At 36.6% G+C, this 24,575-nt stretch overlaps 2 protein-coding genes across 9 annotated transcripts in view; one reads left to right on the top strand and one right to left on the bottom strand.

Annotated features, from left to right (window-relative positions):
- The window catches only part of GFM1 (G elongation factor mitochondrial 1), a 57,650-nt gene that overhangs the window by 26,219 nt on the left and 6,856 nt on the right, over nucleotides 1-24,575 (bottom strand). For all 8 annotated transcript variants that reach the window (XM_073803847.1, XM_033855411.2, XM_073803846.1 and 5 more), the window contains exons 6-13: nucleotides 22,283-22,433; nucleotides 18,587-18,741; nucleotides 17,935-18,019; nucleotides 15,475-15,612; nucleotides 13,589-13,690; nucleotides 11,870-11,926; nucleotides 8,755-8,892; nucleotides 7,782-7,864 (exon numbers count right to left, since the gene is read on the bottom strand). In XM_073803847.1, coding sequence (XP_073659948.1) covers nucleotides 7,782-7,864; nucleotides 8,755-8,892; nucleotides 11,870-11,926; nucleotides 13,589-13,690; nucleotides 15,475-15,612; nucleotides 17,935-18,019; nucleotides 18,587-18,741; nucleotides 22,283-22,433 — 909 coding nt within the window. The remainder of the gene's footprint in view (nucleotides 1-7,781; nucleotides 7,865-8,754; nucleotides 8,893-11,869; nucleotides 11,927-13,588; nucleotides 13,691-15,474; nucleotides 15,613-17,934; nucleotides 18,020-18,586; nucleotides 18,742-22,282; nucleotides 22,434-24,575) is intronic.
- LXN (latexin) lies at nucleotides 1,703-7,744 on the top strand. Its single transcript, XM_019946078.2, has 6 exons — nucleotides 1,703-2,004; nucleotides 3,332-3,394; nucleotides 4,508-4,685; nucleotides 5,001-5,137; nucleotides 7,083-7,145; nucleotides 7,413-7,744. Exons 1-6 carry the CDS (start codon nucleotides 1,876-1,878, stop codon nucleotides 7,509-7,511), a joined length of 669 nt encoding a protein of 222 aa, XP_019801637.1. The 5' UTR covers nucleotides 1,703-1,875; the 3' UTR covers nucleotides 7,512-7,744.

The following is a 24,575-nucleotide window of genomic DNA, read 5'->3' as shown; positions in this document are numbered from 1 at the left end:
AGTTTAAAAACTTTAATATAATAATTATATTTTAAAAAGAACCTAAATTGGTATGTGTACTTTTAGTAAATAAATGCCTGATATGTCACAACCTCTGTTACTAGCCTTGATCGACAGAGATGGTAACTGTATCCGTAAAGCTTCAAAAGGGTGATTTCATCTAGGAAGCTCACATATTGTACTCCTCACAACTCTAACTGGTAATAAAACAGATGTTAACTAGCTACTTGTGAAAACTTCAAAATTTCATTATCAGCAAAAAAGCTCTTTCTGGGTAATTAGAATGTATTAGGCCACTCCTTCTTGGACACTATCAAAGGAGCACATAATTCATACAACTAACACACAAATACAATGACAACCTAAGAGGTTGGCTGATAGATGAATGACTCACACCCCCACCCCCCCCCGCCCCCGCCCCAAAACAGAAAAACAAGCTTCAACTTTTTATAAAAAGCCTTGAGGAGAAACTAACCCTTTCATCCTCTAGTTACTTGATGGTTGTTGGCTAATATAATTAGAAAGAATGGGAATGCCTTACTACTTACTATTCTTTAAAAATCTACTTACTCCAAATACTTTATTTATAAATAAATAAAAAAGGGTATTTGAGGAAAACAACACATTACAAATACATTTTTGTTAACTTTTTTTTTAAAAAAGCAACACAATATATGTCTACCCAAGGAACCTTCAAAATTCGTTTTGGGAAAATAGCAAAGAGTCTTTATTTCTAAGCCAACAAGCTACAGTGTCAGTTTGGCTATACATTTGATGAAAAGAAATCTTAGCTGGTAGATCTACAGCAAATCCAAAGAACAGCCTAGACTATAGTTCCTTTAAAGCTCACAGGAGGTAATTAAGAGATCTGGAGAGTAAAAATGCACTGCCTACTAAAAGTCTGTGCTTGCTTAAGGAGCTTTAAAAACTGCTTTTGTTAGAAGTTACTTCAATGTAGTGCTTTGTATAAATTCAGTTTTTAAGTAAGTTTTAATCCTCAAAGTAAAATTTTCAAAGTGATTCAGAAAGTTGGAAGCATGGTGTGATATCAAAACCTCATCTTTCAAAGATCAGCAAAGGGAGAGGAGTGCAAGTACCTTTTAAAATTCTCCTGACCTAAATTACATAATCCTCCAAATTAACGCTATCGTTTGCAGTCTCTCGTACCCTGATTTGGGCTGAACTGATACACCACCACAGAAAGCTGGGTATGAGCAAGCCTGTTCCTGGCCAGGGAAGGGAAAAGAAGGAATCACAATGACTCACTACCTGGCGCTCCTTTGTACTTTGCCCCGTGCCGGACACTGTGGATGGTGTATAAGGAAGTTGCGCTCATGCCGGGACACTGTGGGTGGTGTATAAGGAAGTTGCGCTCCAGTCTGCAAGTAAAGTAACCAGCCTCCTTCCACGAAGAGTAAACTTGAAGCCCCAGAGACTCTCCACTAAGGCGAAGGCCCGAAAGCCCCTCCCCAAGCTTCTGTAAAGGTTAATAAAAGGAAGGATGCAGTCCCTGACAACCCAGCCCAACGACTCCCTCCTCACCCCCCCTTAAAGGAGGAGAGGGCTCTCTCTAAACAGGGACCAGAGAGTAACAGTAGGCGGTAGCAGGGCGGGGCTCCACGAGCAGCCTCGGTAGGAGCCAGCTCCCAGGCAGCGGCTTGCAGAATCGGAAGGAGGGAGACAGGGAGGGAAGGAGGGAAGGAGGACGACAGGGAGGGAAGGAGCTGGCGGCCCCGCCCCAGGCCCCACCCAGCCCGAAGAAGGAGGGCTGACTTTTTCCGCCCGGAGGACTCGGCAGCAGGCAGGACGGGGGTGCCCTTCCCTTCCTGTGAAGCTCGAGCAGCCCCACGCAAGCCCAGCCGCCGCTCACCAAGAATGGCAATCCCTCCGACCCACTACCCGGCCTCCAGGGCGGCCTCGGTGGTAGAGAGCTGCATCAACTACCAGCAGGGCAGCCCCCACAAGGTGTTTCTGGTGCAGACAGTCAAACAAGCCAGCCTGCAGGTGAGTCGGGCAGAGGGTGGTGGCGGCACCTGCTACCGTTCCCCCCACCGTCGAGGGTCTCAGCTCCACCTGCTCCTGACTCCCCACACCCCTTGCCCGTTTTGGGCCTCAAGGCTAGCTGTCTCTCTAGAGGAGTTGGCTTTTCTGGGCTTGGGCTACACTCCAGTCTCTGGGGACAGCCCCAGGGCTGTTTGTTGTTTTTACGGGAAGGCAGAGACACTGATGGTTTTTATGGGCCCTGCTACAAGGAAATCGGTAAATGTTCTCAATTGGGGCGGCTTCTCCCCTTTCCCCAAGTGAAACTTATAGGAATCATTTTCAAAAGGATCTTAAAACTGGCGCTATGTTTAGCATCTACTACTCCAATCTGGGCCAAGAGAAGCTCCCGTCTTGCAAAAGATTCTTCACTGCCTGAATTTTAAGATCAATCCTTTATTAGACTCTTAGACCAAAATGAAGGGGTAAACAAAAAGCAACAGAAACTGACAAAGCAGAGTAAAAGTACTGTGGCCTGAAGCTTCACTTCAACCATCCAAACACTACTGCCAGTGACTGCTGTGAATGATGGGCCCCCTCTGGCTAAAGGGTTAAATTTAAACTGCTCAAGACCTCAGCAACCACTAAGCTTGTTTCCGGTTTACTAAAATCTAATAGATTTGAGACTGTCCCCTATTTATCTGACAGAAGTTTAACTGCTAACAGTCTTTAAGAGCTGACAGGGAGTAAATGTTATTTCAAAACCACACAACATAATTAGGTACAAATTCTCCATTACATCTTGATTCAAAAGTGAAATATCTAAACGTCTGTCTGTTATAAAATTTGTTAACGCATCATTTTGCAGGTCCACTAACATACAAGTAAAAGCAGTACTTAACACTCTCTAACCACTTCGCAGTATGCTGCCTCAAAATGGAATTCATCTTCATTGAACACTATTTGGAGGGGTACATAAGGGTTTATGAAAAGGCTTTTCAATGGTGCATCCTATTTGTCACCTTTAGAATTAAAATTTTCAAAATTTCTTACGTGGAATTTAGGATCACAGATCCAGAGGTTAGAGTACTCTGATGACTGAAAGTGGATTATAACCGATTTTATTTATATATGCTTTTATCTCACCCTCTTGTTCTCATCCAAAATAACCCTGCTAGAGGACCTGCTAAATTAGATGTCACAAACATGGTGACATTCCTTGGTCAAGGTGTAAGGCCTTAATCATTTACCCCCAACAGTCAGCACCATGCCCAACCAAATGAGAATGGGTTCTTCTAACAATGTAAAGAAATTGAGTTATTGTTATAATAACACATTTTCTTAATTTTAGGATATTCCGGGAAGAGGACGAAAGTATTGCCTTAAATTTTCTGTGGAAGAAATTATCCAAAAAGTAAGTGAAATGTCATGTTATTATGAAATAAAATTTGATTCCTAATATTCCATATCACCTCTGCTGATCAAATCATAGGGTTAATTTGGTTTTTAAAAGAGTTGTTGTAAAATCCCTGCCTCAAAAAAAAAATGATCACCATACAAAGGTCAGTTTTTACTTTTTGTGTATTCTGAGATACACTTAGTATTTCTATCACACTGTTTAGAAAAGAGACTCTATATACTTCAGTTCCAATAAACTTCCTTTAAAAATGTTACATACTCACAGGCCAGTATGAATTTATGCCTAATATGAACAAGTGTAATAATGAACTCTACAATCATCATCACTTTTTAAATGTCTGTTTCATTCTGTTTTTCATTTCTTTTATTTAAAGAAAGCAAGTGCTTTCTGAGATATTTATGAGCAATAGAATGGCCAACTGATACCACTGTGTTCAGATAAGAATCTTTCAGTAATGGGGCAGGGAAATTTAAAAAATACATACACCTGTCAAATTATTAATGAGACAAACTTAAAAGGAAGGAACTGCCACTTGTATCATAACCATCCTGAGATTTAAAAAAGCTTGCCCTTTTGTTAAGCATAATTAAGAAGAGATACAGGCTAACATAAGGAGATTCGTTAAAAGGCATTTGAGCTGCTTGATAGTCATCTTTACAAAGCAGAACCAACGCTACAATCTTCTCATTTTATATTTGGATATAGATTGCAGAATCTGAGTTTGAAATTTCTGTTATTTCAGGAGGAGAGAATAAGAGTAATGGACAGACTTAAAAAAAGTAACCAGAGTCTAGAGTTGGTATATAAAGACAGACTAAACTCTGCCTTACAAATGGACTTCCCATTAATACTGAAATACATAGTTTAAAATGAATTTACAAGATTATGAGACCTTATATGTTATAAAATAAGTTACCTATTTTAGATACCTCTAAGAAAATTATTGGGCCACCACCAGTTAGATACCTCTGGAATAGGTACACTCAGGTCAAGTCTGAAACAAGATCATTAGGGGGGCGATGCTTTAAATGTTATAACTCAAAGAACAATAATCAGTAATGGATGTCCATCTACATGTAAAGATCTTTCACAAAATGTTTCAAACAGCAAGTTACAGTGAATTGCACAGCTGAAGTACTGTACCCTCCAATGGGACAAGATACTGCACCAGAAGTCAACTTCACATTTGAAGGAGAAATTGGAAAGAACCCAGATGAGGAAGATAACACATTTTATCATAGACTCAAGTCTATGAAGGAACCACTAGAAGCACAAAATATTCCAGGTATATAACTATATGGCACGGAAAAATATTTTTTTCGACTTTAAGATCAATATCAATTACCTATGCTCAAAATTGTTAGATGTTAACATTATGCTGGCAATATACTGACTTTTGCAAAAATATTTATTACTAATCTAATTCAACAACAAAAAAGCCTTGAAACTTTATAGATCAATCTATGGCTTAATTAAATTAATTACTTTCTGTACACATTTGAAGAAAACTAAGACATGACTTAAAATTTAGATTTTTTTAAAGGTTAATACTGTATATATAAAATAATTCCATTTATCATATAAATGTTTCCCTCACCAGACAGTTTTGGAAATGTACCTCAAGAAATGAAGCCAGTTCAACATTTAGCCTGGGTTGCCTGTGGTTATATAATATGGCAAAATTCCACTGAAAATACATGGTATAAAATGGCAAAAATTCAAACTGTCAAGCAAGTGGTAAGTAATTTCTATAAAATACACTATTAACAGATTTAATATTTACTGAAGGTGTTATAATTCATGATTGGATGAACAGTGCCCCTTTAGTCATTTTGTATTTAAGATAGTGAAGTCAGTATTTGAAGGAGAAGTCAGTTATCAAGGCTAGAGAAGGTGAAGCTGCAGTTTCAAGAGAGTGAAGTCTTGAATTATAAATAATTTGGCAATAGTTTTTGTGTGCAGCTTAATACAGATTATTTCCTTTTGCAACCTAAGTTTTGTGTTCAAATTACTATAATCATGTGATACTGAAACCACCTCTGCTTTTCTCCTCTAGTAAAATGGTAGTGTCAGAGCTAGAGATATGGCTGGATTTTTCTCCCCCAGGATCAGCTGGAACAAAAATATTAGCATCTCAGTCTTTGTGAAGCTTGCTGTATATAATTATCTTTTATAACCCATTTAGTCATAATTGACAACCTCATATCTTACTTGTTGCTAGCCTTGTATTTTAAGTCTGATATGACTATTCCAAACTGCCTCTTTCTAGACCTTAAAGAGATTAAATTCTTTGAGTTTAGCTTTATTAAGAGGTTTAAAAGAAAAACAAAGTATGTCAACTAGTAGTATTCAATGGAATACAAGAAAAATACTCTGTAAGAGAAAAGCACTTTCCATTGGCTTGTTTCAGTTTGTTGATAACAAACTGCAAGGCAGTTGGAGCACCTTTACTCCACAAGCTTTTGCAGCCACTTATTAGATAACTTTGGACACTGGAGGACAGGATACCAATTACAGTACTCAGAGTGTAATGCCAAATACCTAGCATCACTATCTATAACACTTTAAGAGAGCCTTTTTCTAATGCATTTTTGTAGATAGCAACCTTGGTTACAACACTCCTATAGGGGCACTGAGGCTCAGATAATTGAGTAGCTGGGTCCACGTTACAGAGGATATACAATCACAATCATGATTTTCAAGCCATGTTTTTATAGCAAAATATGCAGTGTTACTGCTTTATGAAATAAATTTCCTGTAACCCTTCACTAAATTGAAGTTTTAAAGCATTAATGAAAATCCCAACAGAAGAGTTTAACCACTGCTTCAGCGTGTATATATTATATATCTTTACCTATTATGATCCAACACGTAAGAAACCTTCCTGATTTTTACCTTATCCTTAAAGGACATTCTTTGTTGATATAGTCAAAGAAGGGATTGCTTCAAGATACTATTAAGGAGAGAAGAGTACAGTTTTATTTGATCCTGGGGCCATATTTATAATTACTGTCAACCAAAGGAGCCACAGGAGTTTGTGCTGCCTCTTGGAGTCTAGGGCTTGTTTCAATACATCAGTTATAAGCCTTAAAGAGCCTTGGGTGAGTACAGCAAAGTTCTGACGACCATGGTTTGAAACTCTGTAGATGCAATATTTCTGTGCAGCTGATAGTATAAATACTTTATATGTCCAAAGCAATAAGCAGCATAGATCAAAGCTTTAGTTACAAAATCAAACATTACATTTTATTATTTTCAGTTTTTTAAAAGAGAATTTCTATTATAAAATTGGTTTCCTTTAGTGTAGACTCTCATTTCAGCAGTTTATATCCCTTAAACGATGCTTTTCTGAATAATGGAAACATTAAGGAATTTAAATGACAAATTATAGACTCTAATGTTCTTAGTAGCTACCACAACTCAGAAACTAAAAACAGAAAGGGTAAATGATTTTTAGAGTAACAAATTTTTTAAAAATCATGATTTTAAAATGTAGTTTGAAAAAAATCTTATTTATAAGAGAATAGTTTTTCTGCCAGGCTAAATAAATTATGACATTTAATTTTTAATTTTACTTAAGTGGAAGTATTACTGTCATCTACTAATGAAAGCTGATTCTTAAAATTATCATTTTTGCCAATGATATCAAGTTTTAAATGCAGGTTTTTATTTTTTATTATAGCAAAGAAATGATGACTTCATTGAGTTAGACTACACCATTCTACTTCATGACATTGCATCTCAGGTAGAGTATCATTTTCCTTTATTTGATGCTACTTTGAAAATTGAGACTCATTTTGTAGCCACAATATGCCTTATTAATTCTGACTCTAAATCAGAATTCATATAAATTCAAATAGGCACCAGGTTGAAATATATTACACTTGCAGCAATTTAACTTGTTTTGTGCTTTCTTTATGAGGACTGTTTTGTTTCTAACAAAATATAAACCCAACTGTTTCCTTAAATGTTTTCTGAATTTTATCATAGCATCGGTTTCCTTTACTTGCAGGAGATTATTCCTTGGCAAATGCAAGTTCTCTGGCATCCACAATATGGTACTAAAGTAAAACATAATAGCCGTCTACCAAAGGAAGCACAATTGGAATAAATGAAGACTGTAACATTCGATGAAGTATAAACATGCTTATTAATGATGTGTATACCAGTCTTCATTGATATCTAGCTTAAAGGGTCAGACAAATCTCGTAAGTGTCCCTTTGTATAAACGGCCTGAACTACAGAACTATATAGCTTCCATAATAAAGAGCATCACAATGTAAAAGTGTCTTATCAACAGTAATAGTGCTATGTATATCCCCTAATAAAAAGCTTTAAATTCCAGCCTCATAGTTTATGTTTAATCGTTTTGCATACTTACGGGACAGGCGCCGTAATGGTTTCTCTGAAAGCAACTTTTGGCTTTCCTGTGATACAAGGACAGCCATATTCTCTTTCCATCCTCTAAAAAGAGCAGGAGAGATCTTTTTGATATATTTAAATTAAAAAAATAATAAACTAAAGGAAGAAAAATCCTAAGAATCTCAAATACCTTAGAAGCATTCATTTAAATATGATAAGCAAATGATAAATCTTAAATCACTTAAGTACCTTATGAGGATAAATACATGATATTAAGCAATACAAACTGCTTTTACAGATTTTATATAAATGAATTCTAATTTAGAATGATTAATTTATACTTACCTCCAATTAATCTATCCACTAAAACTTTATCTTTGCTCCATTTTATTACATATTTACTGGAATAGTATATGAATCTGCTGTCATAATTTTCTACTATCTCAACTTCAAAGATATAATCAGAACCAGAATTTTTAATCGTAAGTCACATATATTTTGTTTTCGTTCTCATACACACAAGACCTTTCCTAGGTAAGCAGGAGCCCCATCTACCCACTTGTTTATCTCCATTATAATGATCTTCAAGTAGTGACTTGAGAAGAAAACAGGCAAGAAATGGCCTGAAGAGTGGGTACTGGTGGGCCGATTTCTCAGCAGGTTTCTCCCTGAGGTTGTCTTCCTAAGGCTGAGACCAGGATACACTCGACCCAAGGGACCATAACCTAGGGATGGATCAATGGTCTTACTGCAAATCCCCTGAGCCTTGATTCTAGAAGTCTGCAATGTTTTACGAATAAAAAGATTTAGAAACCAAAAGTAATTAATTAGTAACACACACTGGAAGAAGCAGTATACCACATCTAGATACAAAAACCAGAGTGAAGCTTGAAGAACCACTATTAGTTTACAACCATTAGATTGAGAATTATCGACTTTTAACAAAACATAGACATAAATAAAGTGAATTTAACTTCTTTGTTATTCATTACCTGAGCATAGATTTCCAGGTGTAATTCTCCCATTCCAGATACAATTGTCTCTTTGCTCTCAGTGTCAAAGTGGACTTTAAATGTGGGATCTTCTCTTGTAAACCTGCCAATGCCTTTTGAAAATTTTTCCAGATCATTCTTTAAAAAAAGAAAATCATTACACATTTTACTAAGCATGGTAAGCAATGAAATTGTTGAAAAAACTTTAATGAATGAAATCAAATACATGAACAGTTAAAAAATAAAAATGATCTACCATCTAGTTTCTAGGCTATATCCTTTTAATATGAGAGCTTGGATACCACACAGCCAAGACAGCAAGGAACAGCTAACTGAGAGAATTTTCTTTTCACACCAAGATACAGGAGTCCAAGACTTAACTCTATGCCCTTTCCTATTATATTGACAAAAACTGTCCATTTGTGGAAAACTGCCCATAAAGCGGAAAGCAGAATCTGTGTTACTGTGTTATATTTTAGAAATCCTATACATAATCAAAGGAATCAGCATGGTTACCAAGATTCTACTGTAGATTCAAGAGGGCAGTTAAGACCAACACTAGGCAAATGCACATGAGACCTCTCCCTTTCAAAACTATCTGCTTGGATGCGGTTTGATGCACCTTTATTCTCCTTAGATGTAACTTCCTTATGTGGTAAGCAGAATAATGGTCTTCTAAGGACATGCCCTAATCCCCCCCAAACCTGTGACTGTTACCTTACACAGCAAAGGGGACTCAGCAGATGTAGGTAAGGTTACAGACTTTGAGATGGGGAGATTATCATGAATAATCTGGACAGGCCCAATTAAATTGCATGGGCCTTTAAAAATGGAAGCTGAGGGACTTCCCTGGTGGCGGGCGCAGTGGTTAAGAATCCGCCTGCCAATGCAGGGGACACGGGTTCAATCCCTGGTCTGGGAAGATCCCACATGCCACAGAGCAACTAAGCCTGTGCACCACAACTACTGAGCTTGCGCTCTTAGAGCCCACGAGCCACAACTACTGAGCCCACACGCCGCAACTACAGAAGCCCATGTGCTCTAGGGCCCATGTGCTGCAACTACTGAGCCTGCATGATGCAACTACTGAAGCCTGCATGCCTAGAGCCTGTGCTCCGCCACAAGAGAAGCCACTGCAATGAGAAGCCTGTGCACTGCAATGAAGAGTAGCCCCTGCTCGCCGCACATGCACAGCAACGAAGACCCAATGCAGCCAAAAAAAATTTTTTTTAATAAAATAAAATAAAAATGGAAGCTGAATGAAGAAAGGTAGTGGAGAGATGGGAAGAGAAAAAGAAGAGACAGGAGATATTTGAAACATGAGAGGGGCTCATTTTGCTGTTGCTGGCATTGAAGACAGGAGGAAGGGGGCTATGAGCAGCCTCTAGAAGCTACAAACAGCCCTCAGGTGACAGCAAGGAAATGAGGACCCCAGTCCTACAACAAGGAGCTGAATTCTACCAACAATTTGAGTAAGCAAGGAACTAAACTGTCCCCTAGAGCCTCCAAGAAAGAAACAACACAGCCTTGCCAATACTTGATTGTAGCCCATTAAGAACTGTGTCCGAATTGTGGCCTACACAACTGTAAAATAATACATCTGTGCTGTTTTAAGCCACTAAGTTTTTGCTAATTTCTTACAGCAGCAATAGAAAACTAACACGCCCCAATCACCAATATTAACAGCTATCACATGTGGCTGAAGATGTGTTATGTGTTTTGTATACGTCATCTCAAATTCTAACCACAAGGCTGCACGACAGAATTATCCATGTTTTACAGGTGAGGAAACTAGGTACAGACAAGTTGCTCAAGTCCACAGAGCTAGCTGGGCTTGAATCCTGGGTTAGTCTATCTCCAAAGTCTTTTCCCTTTTTCCTGCACTAGCCAGGGACTCTCAACTTACTAGAAGATCACCCCTGCCCCACTACTGAGATTCAGGGTTTTATGCAGTGATTTTATTATTTGATATATATTAATTCTCCAGGAAGCAGATAACCCCAAGACACCAAAAAACCTTTTGAATATTGATGCGTTTGATTTCCCTCCATGATTGTGAACTATCAACAGTTAAATGTCTTACATGAACTCTGGAGTTAGGAATAAAGAAGAAGAATATCTTTAACTTCTAGTCCTTCATCTTCTGAAGGGAAAAGCAACCAATCTGGCAAAGTACTTGGAGCAAACTGTGGCATCTCACTGTGGTAAGATGTAAAGCTCGCCTTTCAACTTTCTGAGATAGGGTGACTGAACGTTTTCTGCCACCTCAACATTCTCTTTTCTATAATGAGAAGGGCCTGGAAAATCTCAGTTCCTCAAAATAGACGAAGTAGTTGCTGTTAATATATCCACAAGACAATAAATCAGAATACGTTCTGTAAATGATAGTATCCAGATGACAAGAAATCATAAAATGTTCACTCAATGCATGAATGAGTTAATGTCAATATATCACGTTAAAATGACTGTTATGAATGTAACTAACTTAAGAACTAAACAATTATGTTTCAAGATCAGGACTAATTCCAATGACAAGCAATGCATATGCAGAACCTATTCAAGCAATTTTGGCTAAAAAGCTAAATGACATCAAATCCAATCATAAAACTTTGTGTTTGAAAGTGAGTCAAAACAGTCTTGTTTGAAGGCCTTCCATGTTATAGTCAGACATTTACTTCATAACTACCACAGACGTAGAGATGTGTTATAATCCATGAGGCAATTAATCTAAGCAATATTTTAATATACTTTACAGTGAGGTTTTTCTGCAACTTAGGACAAATGCCTCAGTTGCCTCTCTTCCATCTCTTATGATCTGAATCTAGGAAGTTACTCACACTTAACACTCCACAGCCAATGATATACCTTTACTATAGTAAAGAGTTATAAAGCACAGTCTCATGAATACTTTAATACCATCAACTTCTTCAAATATACTGTGAAGTACTTACTACTAATAGACTGGTAAATTTTAAAAGGTGATCTGAATACCAAAAGAGGAAATAGAGACCAAAAGACTGCTGGTTATCACAAGACACCATGTGCATTGTGGAGACAGACAAAAAAGAGCTCAAGTTTTTACTGTGATATACTGAGCGTTAAATCAAACTCCTACCTTGTTAGAAGGCTTCATTGCTATTGAAATGACAGGATCAGGAACATGAATTGACTCCTAAAATATTTTTCAAAGAACAGAGAAGAATTCAAATACAGTACCGTATGTGTCAGGGGTGGATTAATTTTAATGTTCTCCTTTACAACAGAACAAAAGACAAATACTAGTCAACATCTTAGGGTAGACAAATATATCTTGGTCTGTTTTTCCTTAAATAAATGAATATACTAACATATATAGGTGTCCACTTATATGATCTCCTCCCTCCCAAAATAATAAAAATAAAGCATCTATTTACTTAACTGTTTAAGACCCTTAAGTTTGTTGACACTTTCAGTTTAACATAATCGTTACATATAATGAATTCAAATGCTCAGATGTGGAATACTTATTAGCTAGTGGCTACATCTGCTATAGCTATCTTCTGATAAGTTATTTAATCAAAATATACTGCCATCACTGATAAGAGAAGCAGAGAAAGGGACTAGATTCTTTATACATATGATATCTCATTTAATCAGTCACAACTCTGAGAGGCAGATATTATTATCCCCATTTTACAAATAGAAGCATTAAAGGCTTGGCAAGAAGAATAACTAACTTGGCCAAGGGCCAGCAGGTAGCACAGGGCAGAGGTAAGACTGACCAGGGTCTATTTGCCTCAATGCCTGAGTACTTCCCACAACCTCCAGTCCCTTCATATTGGTAATGACAAGTTTAGAAAAAACCTTATCAATAATACTTGTCAAAAAGTCCCCTTATCTAGATCCCCCAAAAACCTTTACAGATTTATGATTTTTGTAGTGTCCTAACTTCACATGTAAAACCATAGACATTAGAGAGTATTTTATACAAAAAAGCTAAATTATAAAATTAAGAATTCATCATATGATACAGGAGCTATTATAGTGCTCATCTGTTATGTTGGACCAGTTCTTATATAAACAACCCACTGTAAATTCCTTCCCTGCAAATCACCTATACCCTGTGTACTCATATTCGTCCTTTACTGAATGAATTCAGGAGAGGGAGCACCCTCATGAACACATGGTCATACTGTGCAAGAGCCTGCTGTCCTGTGGGGGCAAAAAGGGGAGGAGTAAAGGGGACTGAAAGGCGGGGACTGGAAGGTGGGAATTGCCCGAGCATGCTCTTCCCTTCAGTCTCCCTCAGTGATGAAAAGGGACCTATGAGTTCCACAAGGCAGGCTGTGTACAGTAAGTGGGACTGTCTAGTTGCATCCTGCCTGCAGGGCAGGGTTCTGTTCTGTCATGCTGCCCTGGAGTCTAGCCAAAATGTTACAGCCTGCTCTTACAGTTCTCTAGGGGATTGAGGGAAGGGTCCAAGCTCCAGCTGCCGAGTTAATAAGGAAGGAGCACTTGGCTGGGACTAGCCTGATGACGGTGACAGCAATTAGAGGTGTGTCCACAACGGGGAGGCACATCTCAGGGTAGGAGTCAGCGCTACACATGCCAGGTTACCTGGTGGAGATTTTCCCTCCATGCTAAACCCTGGAGAATGGTGCAATGATTTTACTACGAAAAACCAGGGAAGTTAGCTAACAGAGCACTTCTTTAGTTGACATTAAAAGAGCCATAACCAACCTACAGTTGATGCCCGTGGCACTCAATGAAAACTTCTGTGGTTGTTTTTCTGAAGTACTAAAACATAGACTTTTGAAACGCAAGTGATAAACAGCTTTGAAGTTAAATGACTTACCATAGAAAGGCCACTATTATCTTTGTTTGTGAATGTGTCTCCACTAGCACAGTCAATGCCAAACAATGCACAGATGTCTCCGGCAAACACTTCCTCAATATCCTAAATAAAGAATACAATATGACACTTGCAAGTAATACAAACCAGGACATCATAACTAAAAAGTAACTGCACAATGAACACATTGTACACAAACAAACGTGGCAGAATCTCACCATGAATTCCACGAAGAAGGAATTAGATAGAATCAATGCAACACCAACAATCAACCACGGCAAGATATGCCTTCAACAGGGCCCTTATTTAAACCACACCTCAACTGACAAGATTTTACTTTAAATGGAAACTCCGAGCTATGGCATCTTTACTTGGAGGATCTGCAGTACTGACGGAACACAGAACCTCACGGTTCTAAAGTTATTTCTATAGAATTAAAAAGCACGTAGTATAGAATGGATAAACAACAAGGTCTTACTGTATAGCACAGGGAACTATATTCAATATCCTGTGATAAACCATAATGGAAAAGAATATGAAAAAGAATGTATATATATGTATAACTGAGTCACTTTGCTGTACAGCAGTAATTAACACAACATTGTAATTCAACTATACTTCAATTAAGAAATAAATTTTAAAAAGATAAATTCAAAAAAATAAAAAATACAATTCTATCAGAAAGAAAAAAAGAAAAACAAACAAAAAACATGTAGTACTATATGTGCTGCCACAGTCCAACAATGAGATGTGTATGACAAAGGCATACAAGGAAAACCTGCAAAGGAAGTTTTGGAAAACAAAGGCAGGAGAATGGAGTCTACTGTACTTAAAATAATCTTAATTTCTCACAGATGCAGGCAGTTAAAAAAACACAGGAAATCTAAAAAAACACAAGAATAAAGCACTGGTTCCTCTAAACTTCCTAGTCTTTTTTATATTGACAGTTCATTAATAACAGCCGTGGCTGTGAATGAGCAAGTGTGTGTGTCTTGCTTTACTGGTTACACAGCTGTACGGATCTCCTAGCTTCTGGCCCATGAAAGAGCTGTAACAATCACTAATCCCTCTAGCCTGCCCCCTGCTGCCTATCTCAAAAAAGAGCAATGATGTCTAATTTTGAAAGACTGCCTGTTCATTTTCCAGGAGATAAAAAAGTTATGGCCACTGAAAATTTCTGAATGTCGTAACATTTTGCTTAGACTAATAAATTTCTCTAGGAATATAGAGCTGAATTGAGAAAGGGTGCAAGAAGGAGACAACCTCACACACTTGGTATTCCTGCCAAACCTTAACCCTATGGACCACAGAAGGCTAGGACAGATTCAGAGCCAATTCAAGGATTCAAGCCATAAGCCAAAGTTTATCTCCCAGACTAGACCTTCAGAGGTTTTAAATGCTCAGATGAATTCTGGCATCAATATGGCCCTTCTGGGGGTTGGTTCTACTTCCATATTTCAGGAAGTAAATCTACTGAACAATGTGGGAAGTTATGTATGAATTTATTACTCTCATTTACCTTTGAGAACCACAGTTCCACTGTGCTAAAAACCTATTATACTCTTCGTAAGGATAGCTCTCGAGGAAAGTGTTGAATCTTGTGCTCCGAATCTTAGGGAACTAATGTCCCTTTTCCTTAACCTTGGCCACTGAGGAAATACAGCTAACTCACAAATGGTGGTTTTAAATGTGTTCCTGACATTTGCTAATTTAGCCTACACCAAAGTGCCACATGAGAATTGTAGCCCACCTAACTAAAAAGGAAGAAGCTAGGAAAACACATTCAACTAGAAGTGATTTTCTTGTGGGGCTCAGGATACCAAGAAGGTAGATATATTTCACTTGCATTAGAGAAATTTCTGATCTCACAACAATGCCCAGGTACTCGCCTCCATCATGTCGGCATGCATGTGAACCAGCCGTTGCACCCGTACTTTCTTTCTCGTCCTCGTATTATAGATGGTATCACCCTTCTTCAACTGTCCTTGATAATTTCGAACATAAGTTAACTGTCCAAATCGACCTGCCTAGAAGTCAAGATTGGATAAGGTCAGAAAGAATGAAAAAGAAACACAGGAATCAAAATTAAGAGGAAAACTTCACAACTACCTTCAAATATCTGCTATCAGTTTTAGTAGTACAACTTATACACATGCTTCAGTTTGTTGTCATAAACTACTTTAATACTAGTTTTGAATATAGATAAGTTAAATGGTTGTTCTTTGATATCAAAATCCAAGATACTACTTTTGCTTCCTCTAAGTTATTAGAAAAAGTTTTAAAATTTATATAATAAGGAAGTTATTCCATAAGTTCAGTTTAATACAAGAAGACATAAAAATAAGGTATAATTATTAGAAAGACAACAATGTTGGAGAAACTAACATTGTTAGTTAGACTACATGTTAGAGAAACTTTGAGAGTCACCTGGAAAGCTATACAAATAAGAGTTCTGTAAAGTGACTGAATATAAAATGAATAATCAAGGATCATTTCCTCCTGAATAGTAACACTAACTTATTAGGTAAGTATTTAAAAGTTGCCAATTCTTCCCATGTTAATTTCCAGGTTTAACACAATAGCAATAAAAATCAGAAGAGGAATTTTTAAACATTTTATTAGTGACTTTAATATTAGAAGAATGGATAAAAATAGAAAATAACTCTGATATAAGAATATATTAAATACTCCAAAACATAAATAGTATAAAACTAGCACAAATTAAACTGAACAGTCCATAGGGTATAGTATAAATATCTAAAATGTTTAATTAATTTGTCAATAGAAGATAAATGACACATGACAATCAATGAAAAAATATAACATTGTTCAAAAACTGGTAACTAGACAACTGGTCTTCTATTTGAAGGCAGAGGAAATACATTTAGATCCTACCTCACAGCATTCAGCAAAACAAATTCCAACTGGATTAACAATGAACAAAACAAGAAACCCCACCACAAAGAAGGAGAAAGAAAAGTAAATCTTTACAAAATATAATCAAAGAGGAAGATTTATAAGGTTAAAAATGAGATAATGACTAAAGACAAAGACTGATGTATTTGTCTATGTAAATTTTAAACTGCAAATTGTTTTTTAAAAAACTTTATTAGAGAAAGGCTCGTACAAATAAGTAAAACACTTGGACTCTAATTTTAAAAAAGGAAAGACAAAAGAAATAAAGAGGCAATTACAAAAGAGGAAATACAATTCCATAATGAATATATGGAAAAATGTTCTCTATTATTAGGAATTAAGGCAAGATGAAGTATTAAAATACTATTTTCATTTATGAAATCAGTAATGATTTTTAATAAACAATACTCAATGCTGATAAAGATTCACTGAAATAATCTAACATATACATTAATTCTGAGTATGAAAGCAATCTGGCAATATAAATCATTAAATATTAAAATATTTCATACCTGTTACTCAATAATTACAATTCTGAGGATCCTAAGAAAAATATTCCTAAATATATATTTTTAAAAGCTTTATGCATAAAAATTGTCACTGCAATGTTATTTCTACTTTTTAATTTAAAATTACTTTTTCTGGTTTAGGAGTAATAAAAAAACATACTGTAAAAATTTAAAAATAAAAACTAGGAAAAAGCCCTCCCCAATATAATTCCATCCCAGAAATAACCACTCTTTAACACTTTCAAATTATCCAACTTTTTTCCCACTTAAAATATTATACACAGAAGCAATAACACAACAAAAAGCACACCCAGTCCCCAAATGTTGGTTTCTAATACCATTCACAATTAAAAGAAATCAGGGCTCTTAGAGAAATGGCTGATTCTAGGGCTGGGGCAGGGAATATACAACGTAAGCCTGGAGAATCCTGTAGTGCCAGAAAGTAAGCAAGTATTCAAAAAAGCAAAATACGGTGGAATGTCTAAGGGGCACAGAAGCCAAGTGAAACAGCTCCAATGGCCAAAACTGGTCAATCTGGCAACAAAATAAGTAACATACCACTGGATTATAACTCAAAGTACAAACTAAATATCCACGAGTCCATACTGATAAAAATAAATGATTGAATAAATAAATATATGGGGAGAAAAGACAATTCTCTTATACAGAAGAATCTCAAATAACTTACATAGATACTGCTCCCTCAAGGAGGAAGAAAATAATTCCCAGCCCTTAAGTGTGGGTTGTGCCCAGGAAACTTCTTCTAAAGAGTCAATATGGAACGGGGTAGAGGGGAAAGTAACTTTACAGTGGAGAAACCTGTAACCAAATATTTCCTAAGAGTCATTTTATAATAGGAATAAAAGCCTAACAGAAAAGAAAATTTCTATATATAGCAGTTAAATACATTAGAAAGCAACTTACCTCCAGTTTAAAAGCCAGGCCTACAAATGGATGGGAATTGTCTCTTTTGGGGTTCATTAAGATTTTGGTTTTCTCTTGTGAGTCACTTAAAATAAAAGAAATACACATTTATGAGATGCAATATTTCATATTTCTTTTATATCAATTTGTTTCATCAGAATATTATCTGAGAAGAAGCACATGTGCAGTAAACACTTCTGGGCTGATTCATAAGTGAAATTTCACTGAAAGGGATCAATAAGAATAACTTTTCTGGTCTTAATTACTGCATTGTGACAGGACCAGAGCAGAATAAAAAACACAAAAATAGTCTGGCAGAAAAAGAAAAATTATCAATGAGAACTTCAAAATTTTTGTTTCTTAAAGCATTAAAAAAATACAATTGGTTCCAAATGAGTAAATTTTCTAATGATGTAAACTTTGATAATGAAATAAATCATATTTCTAACTTACAAATAGAATATATGGGAAGGTATAATAAATATTTTTCTCTATGCCAAAATCGTTACCCAAATAGAAATGGAGATTGATTTTTGTAAATTATGGGGAAAAACCCACAATCACAACTACAAGAACCATTCTTAAATACTTTCCCAGTGCACAAATGTTAAAGTCTTTGTGCATAAATTAAAAATCAATTTCCAAGACTTACTCCTGATTGAGAATAGCATAATTTTGGACTTCAGATGGATTTGGGAGGTATTCTAAAACAGCATCTAAAAGAGGCTGAACTCCTTTGTTCTTCAAGGCGCTTCCCAAAAAGACAGGAGTAAATGACCTATTTAGAGTGGCTCTTCGAATTGCGAGCTACAAACGAAAAAAATTAATGATTAGTTTATCTTAAAGTTACATTTTGTGTTTCAGATCAATTACAAAGTGACAAATCAATGAAATGAATTGGTACTCTTTGGAGTACTGGCTCTGGTGAAGACTGGAATCAGGTTCTCTATAACTTAAGATCAAAATACAAAAAAAGAAAAAAAAAGAAAAAAAAAGAAAAAAGGCTATTTAACTTTCAACACTGCAATTGCTTTCAACACTCCTGCAATGTCACTAACTTTCAATTTGGCAAAAAAAAGAAAAAGATATATATATACACACATACATAGAAAATAAACACACACACAGAACAGTGTAAGCAGTATGTTAACAATTGTGTAAGATAGAGGGAACAGAAACACACACACACACACACACACACACACACACACACACACACACACACACACACACACACACACACACACACACACACACACGTCTCTGGAAAGATACACCAGAAACTATTAACTGGCAACCTGTTTTAGGGACAGGGCAGAGAACTGGGCAGATGGGAGCCAGGTTGGAGACTTTTTCCTGTGTACCTTTGTATAGTTGTTAAATGTTTAAATGATATGAAAGTTTAAACGATATGAAAGTATCACCTATTAAAAAAACATTTAACTGATTTGTTTTCTTTTTTTAAAGGACATACATACAGGAAGCCAAACAGTACAAACTGCTCATAAATTAAGGGCTGTGATAGTAACAAGGCTCTAAAATAACGACCTCCTGGTCACGTCCCAACCCCTCGTGCAAGCACCGTCCATGTGTCCCAGCCTCATTCCTTACTGGCTACTGGCCTCAGAGGGAGCAGTGGACCTTTAGCTCTAGCAGCTGGAAGAGGCCAACAGCAGTGCTGTGCTGTGGCCACAACCCACCACTGCAGAAATATGCAGCTGCATACAATTATTTCTCAGTCCTCAGGAAAAACAGAAAACTAGTTATCCTAAAAAGCTTAAAGCAAAACATTTATAACCACAATTTCTAAACATCACAATGAAAAGTAGGATAACAGCTGAGCACAATAAAAGGAGTATAAAAAGGAGAAAATAGGCATGGTAAGAAAGCAATTACTATTTGGAGCTATCTTAAAACACTTGCCTTTGCTGTTGCTAGGGACCAGAAATGGCTTGGTCACTAATCACTTAGGCTACCCTAGGCCACAACGTCAGGTCTTTGACTTTCCAACCCTCCCTATATGCAACAGTAGGAACATATGAATCTTACCACGCTTAACTTTACATCCATTGAATAGAGAAACACATGAGCATGGTTGATAAATAGAAAAAAGGAGAAATTAAAGCTAACCCTATACCAGCCTAACAAAAGCTTTATTTTCCGGAAAATTTCCCTAACTTTTATAAGAATCACATTCACACTTGAAAACCGTTGCCTTTCCACTGTCACTAATAACAATATACCCAACAACAACATAGAAACTAAAGTACACCCATGTATCCTGGCAGAAAACAGTAAACATAGCAGGGCTAAAACTGTCCTCCTTATAAAGGCCTGCTTGCAAGGCTGGGCCCCTGGCTGAGGCCTGGGGATCTGGATTTCTGGGAGGTTCCCAGCATTCCCAGAACTGGTAAGACTGGTTCACTGTGCCTATACTGTTGTACAAACAATGTAATGTGTGCTAAACACCTACTTTCCTTCTGGGAGTCTGGGATTTGGTACATGCTAGGCAGCAGGTGTCTATGTGACCAGCCCCCAGTAAAACCTTGGCACTGAGTTTCTAATGAGTTTCCCTGGTAGACATCATTTCACAGGTGCACTCACAACTTTCCGCTGGAGGAAACAGGCAAGCACTGCAAGACTGCACTGGATGCCTGGGAGCTTACGCCTGGTTTCTTCTGGACTTCACCTCATGTGCCTTTGCCCTTTGCTGATTTTGCTTTGTATCCTTTCACTGTAATAAATCATAGCCATGAGTGTGATTATGTGCTGAGTCCTTACTCCTAGTGAATCACAGAATCTGACATATTCCCTTTCATAGATTGAAACCTAACTCTCTACTGTGGTTCCTGGGTTACGGTGCTTGACTTCAATTAAGGCCCAGACCTATACTTTCCTACGTGGTGCTCCTTACTCATCAGAGAGCTGAGGTGATAAGGCCTTTGTGACTGGTAAAGAACTCAAGCTATGAGATAAATTAGTAAGCATCTCAGCTTCAACAGGGTTCTTTCCTTGTGCATTTGATCTATAAACTCCCTGAGTGCAATGTCTTACACACAATAATTACTTGTCTGATCTCTGCTAAGGGCACCAAGTGGTTTGGCAAAATAAATATCAGTCTTTTTATGATTTTTATTTTTATGATAAAATATACATAACAAAATTGACTATCTTTACAATTTTTAAGTGTACAGTTCAGTGGCATCAAGTACATTCACATTGCTGTTACCACTATCCACCTCCAGAACTTTTCACCATCCCAAACTGAAACTCTGTACCCACTAAACTTCCCATTCTTCCCCCCACCAGCCCCTGGTAACCACTATTCTACTTTCTGTCTCTAGGAATTTGACTATTCTGGGTACCTCACAGAAGTGGAATCATACAATATTTGTCCTTTTATGTCCTTTTACGTCTGGCTTATTTCACTTAACGTCATGTCCTCAAGACGCACCCATACTGTAGCATGTATAAGAATCTGATTCCTTTTTAAAGCCAAAAAATACCCTCCATTGTATGAATATACCAATTTTGTTTATTCATCCATTGATGGACATTGGGTTGTTTCCAACTTTTGGCTATTGTGAATCATGCTGCTATCAACACTGGTGTACAAATATCTGAGTCCCTGCTTTCAATTCTTTTGGGTACACAGAAGTGGAATCGCTGGATCATACGGCAGTTGTAGGTTTAATTTTTGAGAAATCACCATACTGTTTTCCACAGTACATGCATCATTTTACATTCCCCAGCAATGCACAAGGGTTCCAATTTCTCCATATCCTCACCAACACTTATTTTGTTTTTTAAATAATAGTCATCCTAATAAGTAAAGTGGTATCTCATTGCGGTTTTGATTTGCTTTCCCTAATGATTAGTGATGCTGAGCATCTTTTCATGTGCTTATTGGCCATTTGTTATCTTCTATGGAGAACTGTCTATTTACAAACTGAATACCAGTTTTAGGCAGGGATCTTCTCTTTATTTTTTAAGAGCTGAACAATCAAGTAAAAAAATCTATACAGCCTTCCAAATAGTACAACAGGGTACATTTCTAATTTATCTTCTTTCTTCTTAATAAGACTATGTCCAAGAGGTTGGAAGTGTAAGTATCTTTTTTCCTAGAACTATGACTCCTTTCCCATTTTACATAACTCACTACTTAAAAAAAGAGAATAATTTGCCATGTCAAATATTTTTTTAAGAAACCAATTATGTTAACAACTTTGCTCCGATTTCATTAATAAAACCCCTGCATAAAAGCACCATGTCCCTTCCCTGCAAAAAAAAAAACCCCAAAAGCCCTCTTTTGTCTTATTAATATAAGATTAATTTTGAGAGCACTTGCCTTTAAATCAGAAATTGAGGGAATTTTTTCTTCCAGAAACATCTCACCAAGTTGCTCATCTGAATTAGCAACACATTCAATCAGCTCCTGCCGGTGGTCAGCTGCCGCCGCCCTGAATTCTGCTGGAATTTCCCCGTATCGAACAACCTGACTAAAAGTAGAAATGTTTTATTTTGGTACTTTAAGAATATTCAGTTAAATTGTAAATCAACTATACTCCAATAAAGATTAATTTAAAAAAAGAACATTCAATTAAGCATATAAGCACCAATGAAAAAGATAAACTAATGGCCAAAATATTTTTTTTAGATAAGAGCTCTGATATATTTGCGTTAAAATCACAAATAAGAAAAATGTGAATCTTTAAAATTCAGAATAGTGGGCAAAATACTTTAAACAAGCAAAGTAAACTGCTCAAGGCTGTACTACTAGTAAACAGATGAGCCATGATTCAAAGCTAAAATGACTCCAAAACCCATGAGTACAGGTGACCTTTGAACAACACAGGTTTGAACTGCACAGGTCCACTTATACACGGATTTTTTTCAATAAACATGAAAAAATATGTGTATAACATTGTATACAAAACTTGTATTGAAGTGGACAGCCTATCATTATATAGGAATAAGATAAGTGATATTTAATATGAAATTAATGTGTTAGTTTTCTTACTGTTTTATAACTTTGCTTTCAAAGAATTATATCACCATACAGTATGCCTTTCTCACATAATTAAAGACACTGTGTATCATCACAAGTAATTTTTTTAAGTCACAATGCTTCCAATACTGTATTATGAATATGATTATATGATATGCCATAAAAAATTCTATAACGACTCATTCATTAGCATACAGACTAGGCTACTGCATTACATCAATTACACTAGGCTACCATAAAGCAATATAGTGCTGCTTCTTCCTTATCAATGTATGAATTGTTATACCTGTATATAAATATGAATTTCTTTTCATATTTTATCTTTTCATTTTTGATATCTAGTGTTAGTAATACATATAACATCTACAGTGCTTTGACTCATATAAGATTTTACTGATGTAGGTATTACTTTCCATATTGATAAATACAGTACAATACTATAAATGTATTTTCTCTTCCTTATGATTTTCTTTAACATTTTCTTTTCTCTAGCTTACTTTAAGAATACAACATGTAACATACAAAATATGTGTCAATCAACTGTGTTATAGGTAAGGCTTCCAGTCAACAGTAGGCTATTAGTAGTTAAGTTTTGGGGGAGTCAAAAGTTATACTTGGATTTTCAACTGCACGGGGGGATCAGCACCTCTAACCCCCACATTGTTCAATGGTCAACTGTACTTGAAAATTCTATTAACCAAATTAATCAGAATATCACAGTCAGGACTTCCCTGGTGGCACCGTGGTTAAGAATCTGCCTGCCAATACAGGGGACACGGGTTCGAGCCCTGGTCCGGGAAGATCCCACATGCCGCGGAGCAACTAAGCCCATGAGCCACAACTACTGAGCCTGTGCTCTAGAGCCCACAAGCCACAACTACCGAAGCCTGCACGCCTAGAGCCCGTGCTCCACAACAAGAGAAGCCACCACAATGAGAAGCCTGCGCACCGCAAGGAAGAGTAGCCCCCACTCGCCACAACTAGAGAAAGCCCGCGTGCAGCAACAAAGACCCAATGTAGCCAAAAATAAATAAATTAAATAAATTTATTAAAAACTCCATGTATCAGTAGTTTTCATAATCTTTAAAAAAAAAACAAAAGAAGAATATCACAGTCTCTGACAAGCAGGATTAGAGACTTGACTATTCCTTTTCATTAATAGCAATCTTTAACACAGAACACTCCATTCTGTAGTTTTAAAAAAAAAAAGGTTACTAATTATGACAGACTCTTCAACCTTGACCTCAGTTCTCCGTCCCTCTAGGGGCCAGACAGGTAAGAGTCACAAATAAAATACAAAACAGAGAAATGGATATACTTGATATTTAGAAACATCAGTCTTAACATTTTAAAAGGATTTCTTTAAAAATGGAATCTAACGTCGAAAAATAACAAGCTTTTCAGAAAACACATTCCTGGGGGAAAAAAAAGGGAAAAGAAGCCAATTGCAAATAATTGCAAGTAGTCAGAAAATAATTCTTATTGTCCTAAAGAATGCTCTTCACAGCCTTCAGAACTTAATTTTTCCATTTTGGCAAGCTCCCTCCTTCTTAGTCTTTCACGTCAGAATCTTCCTTTCAAAATGTACATACCCAGTGGTCTAGGGCTGGGAAAGGGGGCAGGTATGTTAAGA

Source organism: Tursiops truncatus, chromosome 4, assembly GCF_011762595.2.
Source record: "Tursiops truncatus isolate mTurTru1 chromosome 4, mTurTru1.mat.Y, whole genome shotgun sequence".
Lineage (NCBI taxonomy): Eukaryota > Metazoa > Chordata > Mammalia > Artiodactyla > Delphinidae > Tursiops > Tursiops truncatus.
The sequence above is the reverse complement of the archived record's forward strand: the minus strand, read 5'-3'. Positions and strand labels throughout refer to the sequence as shown.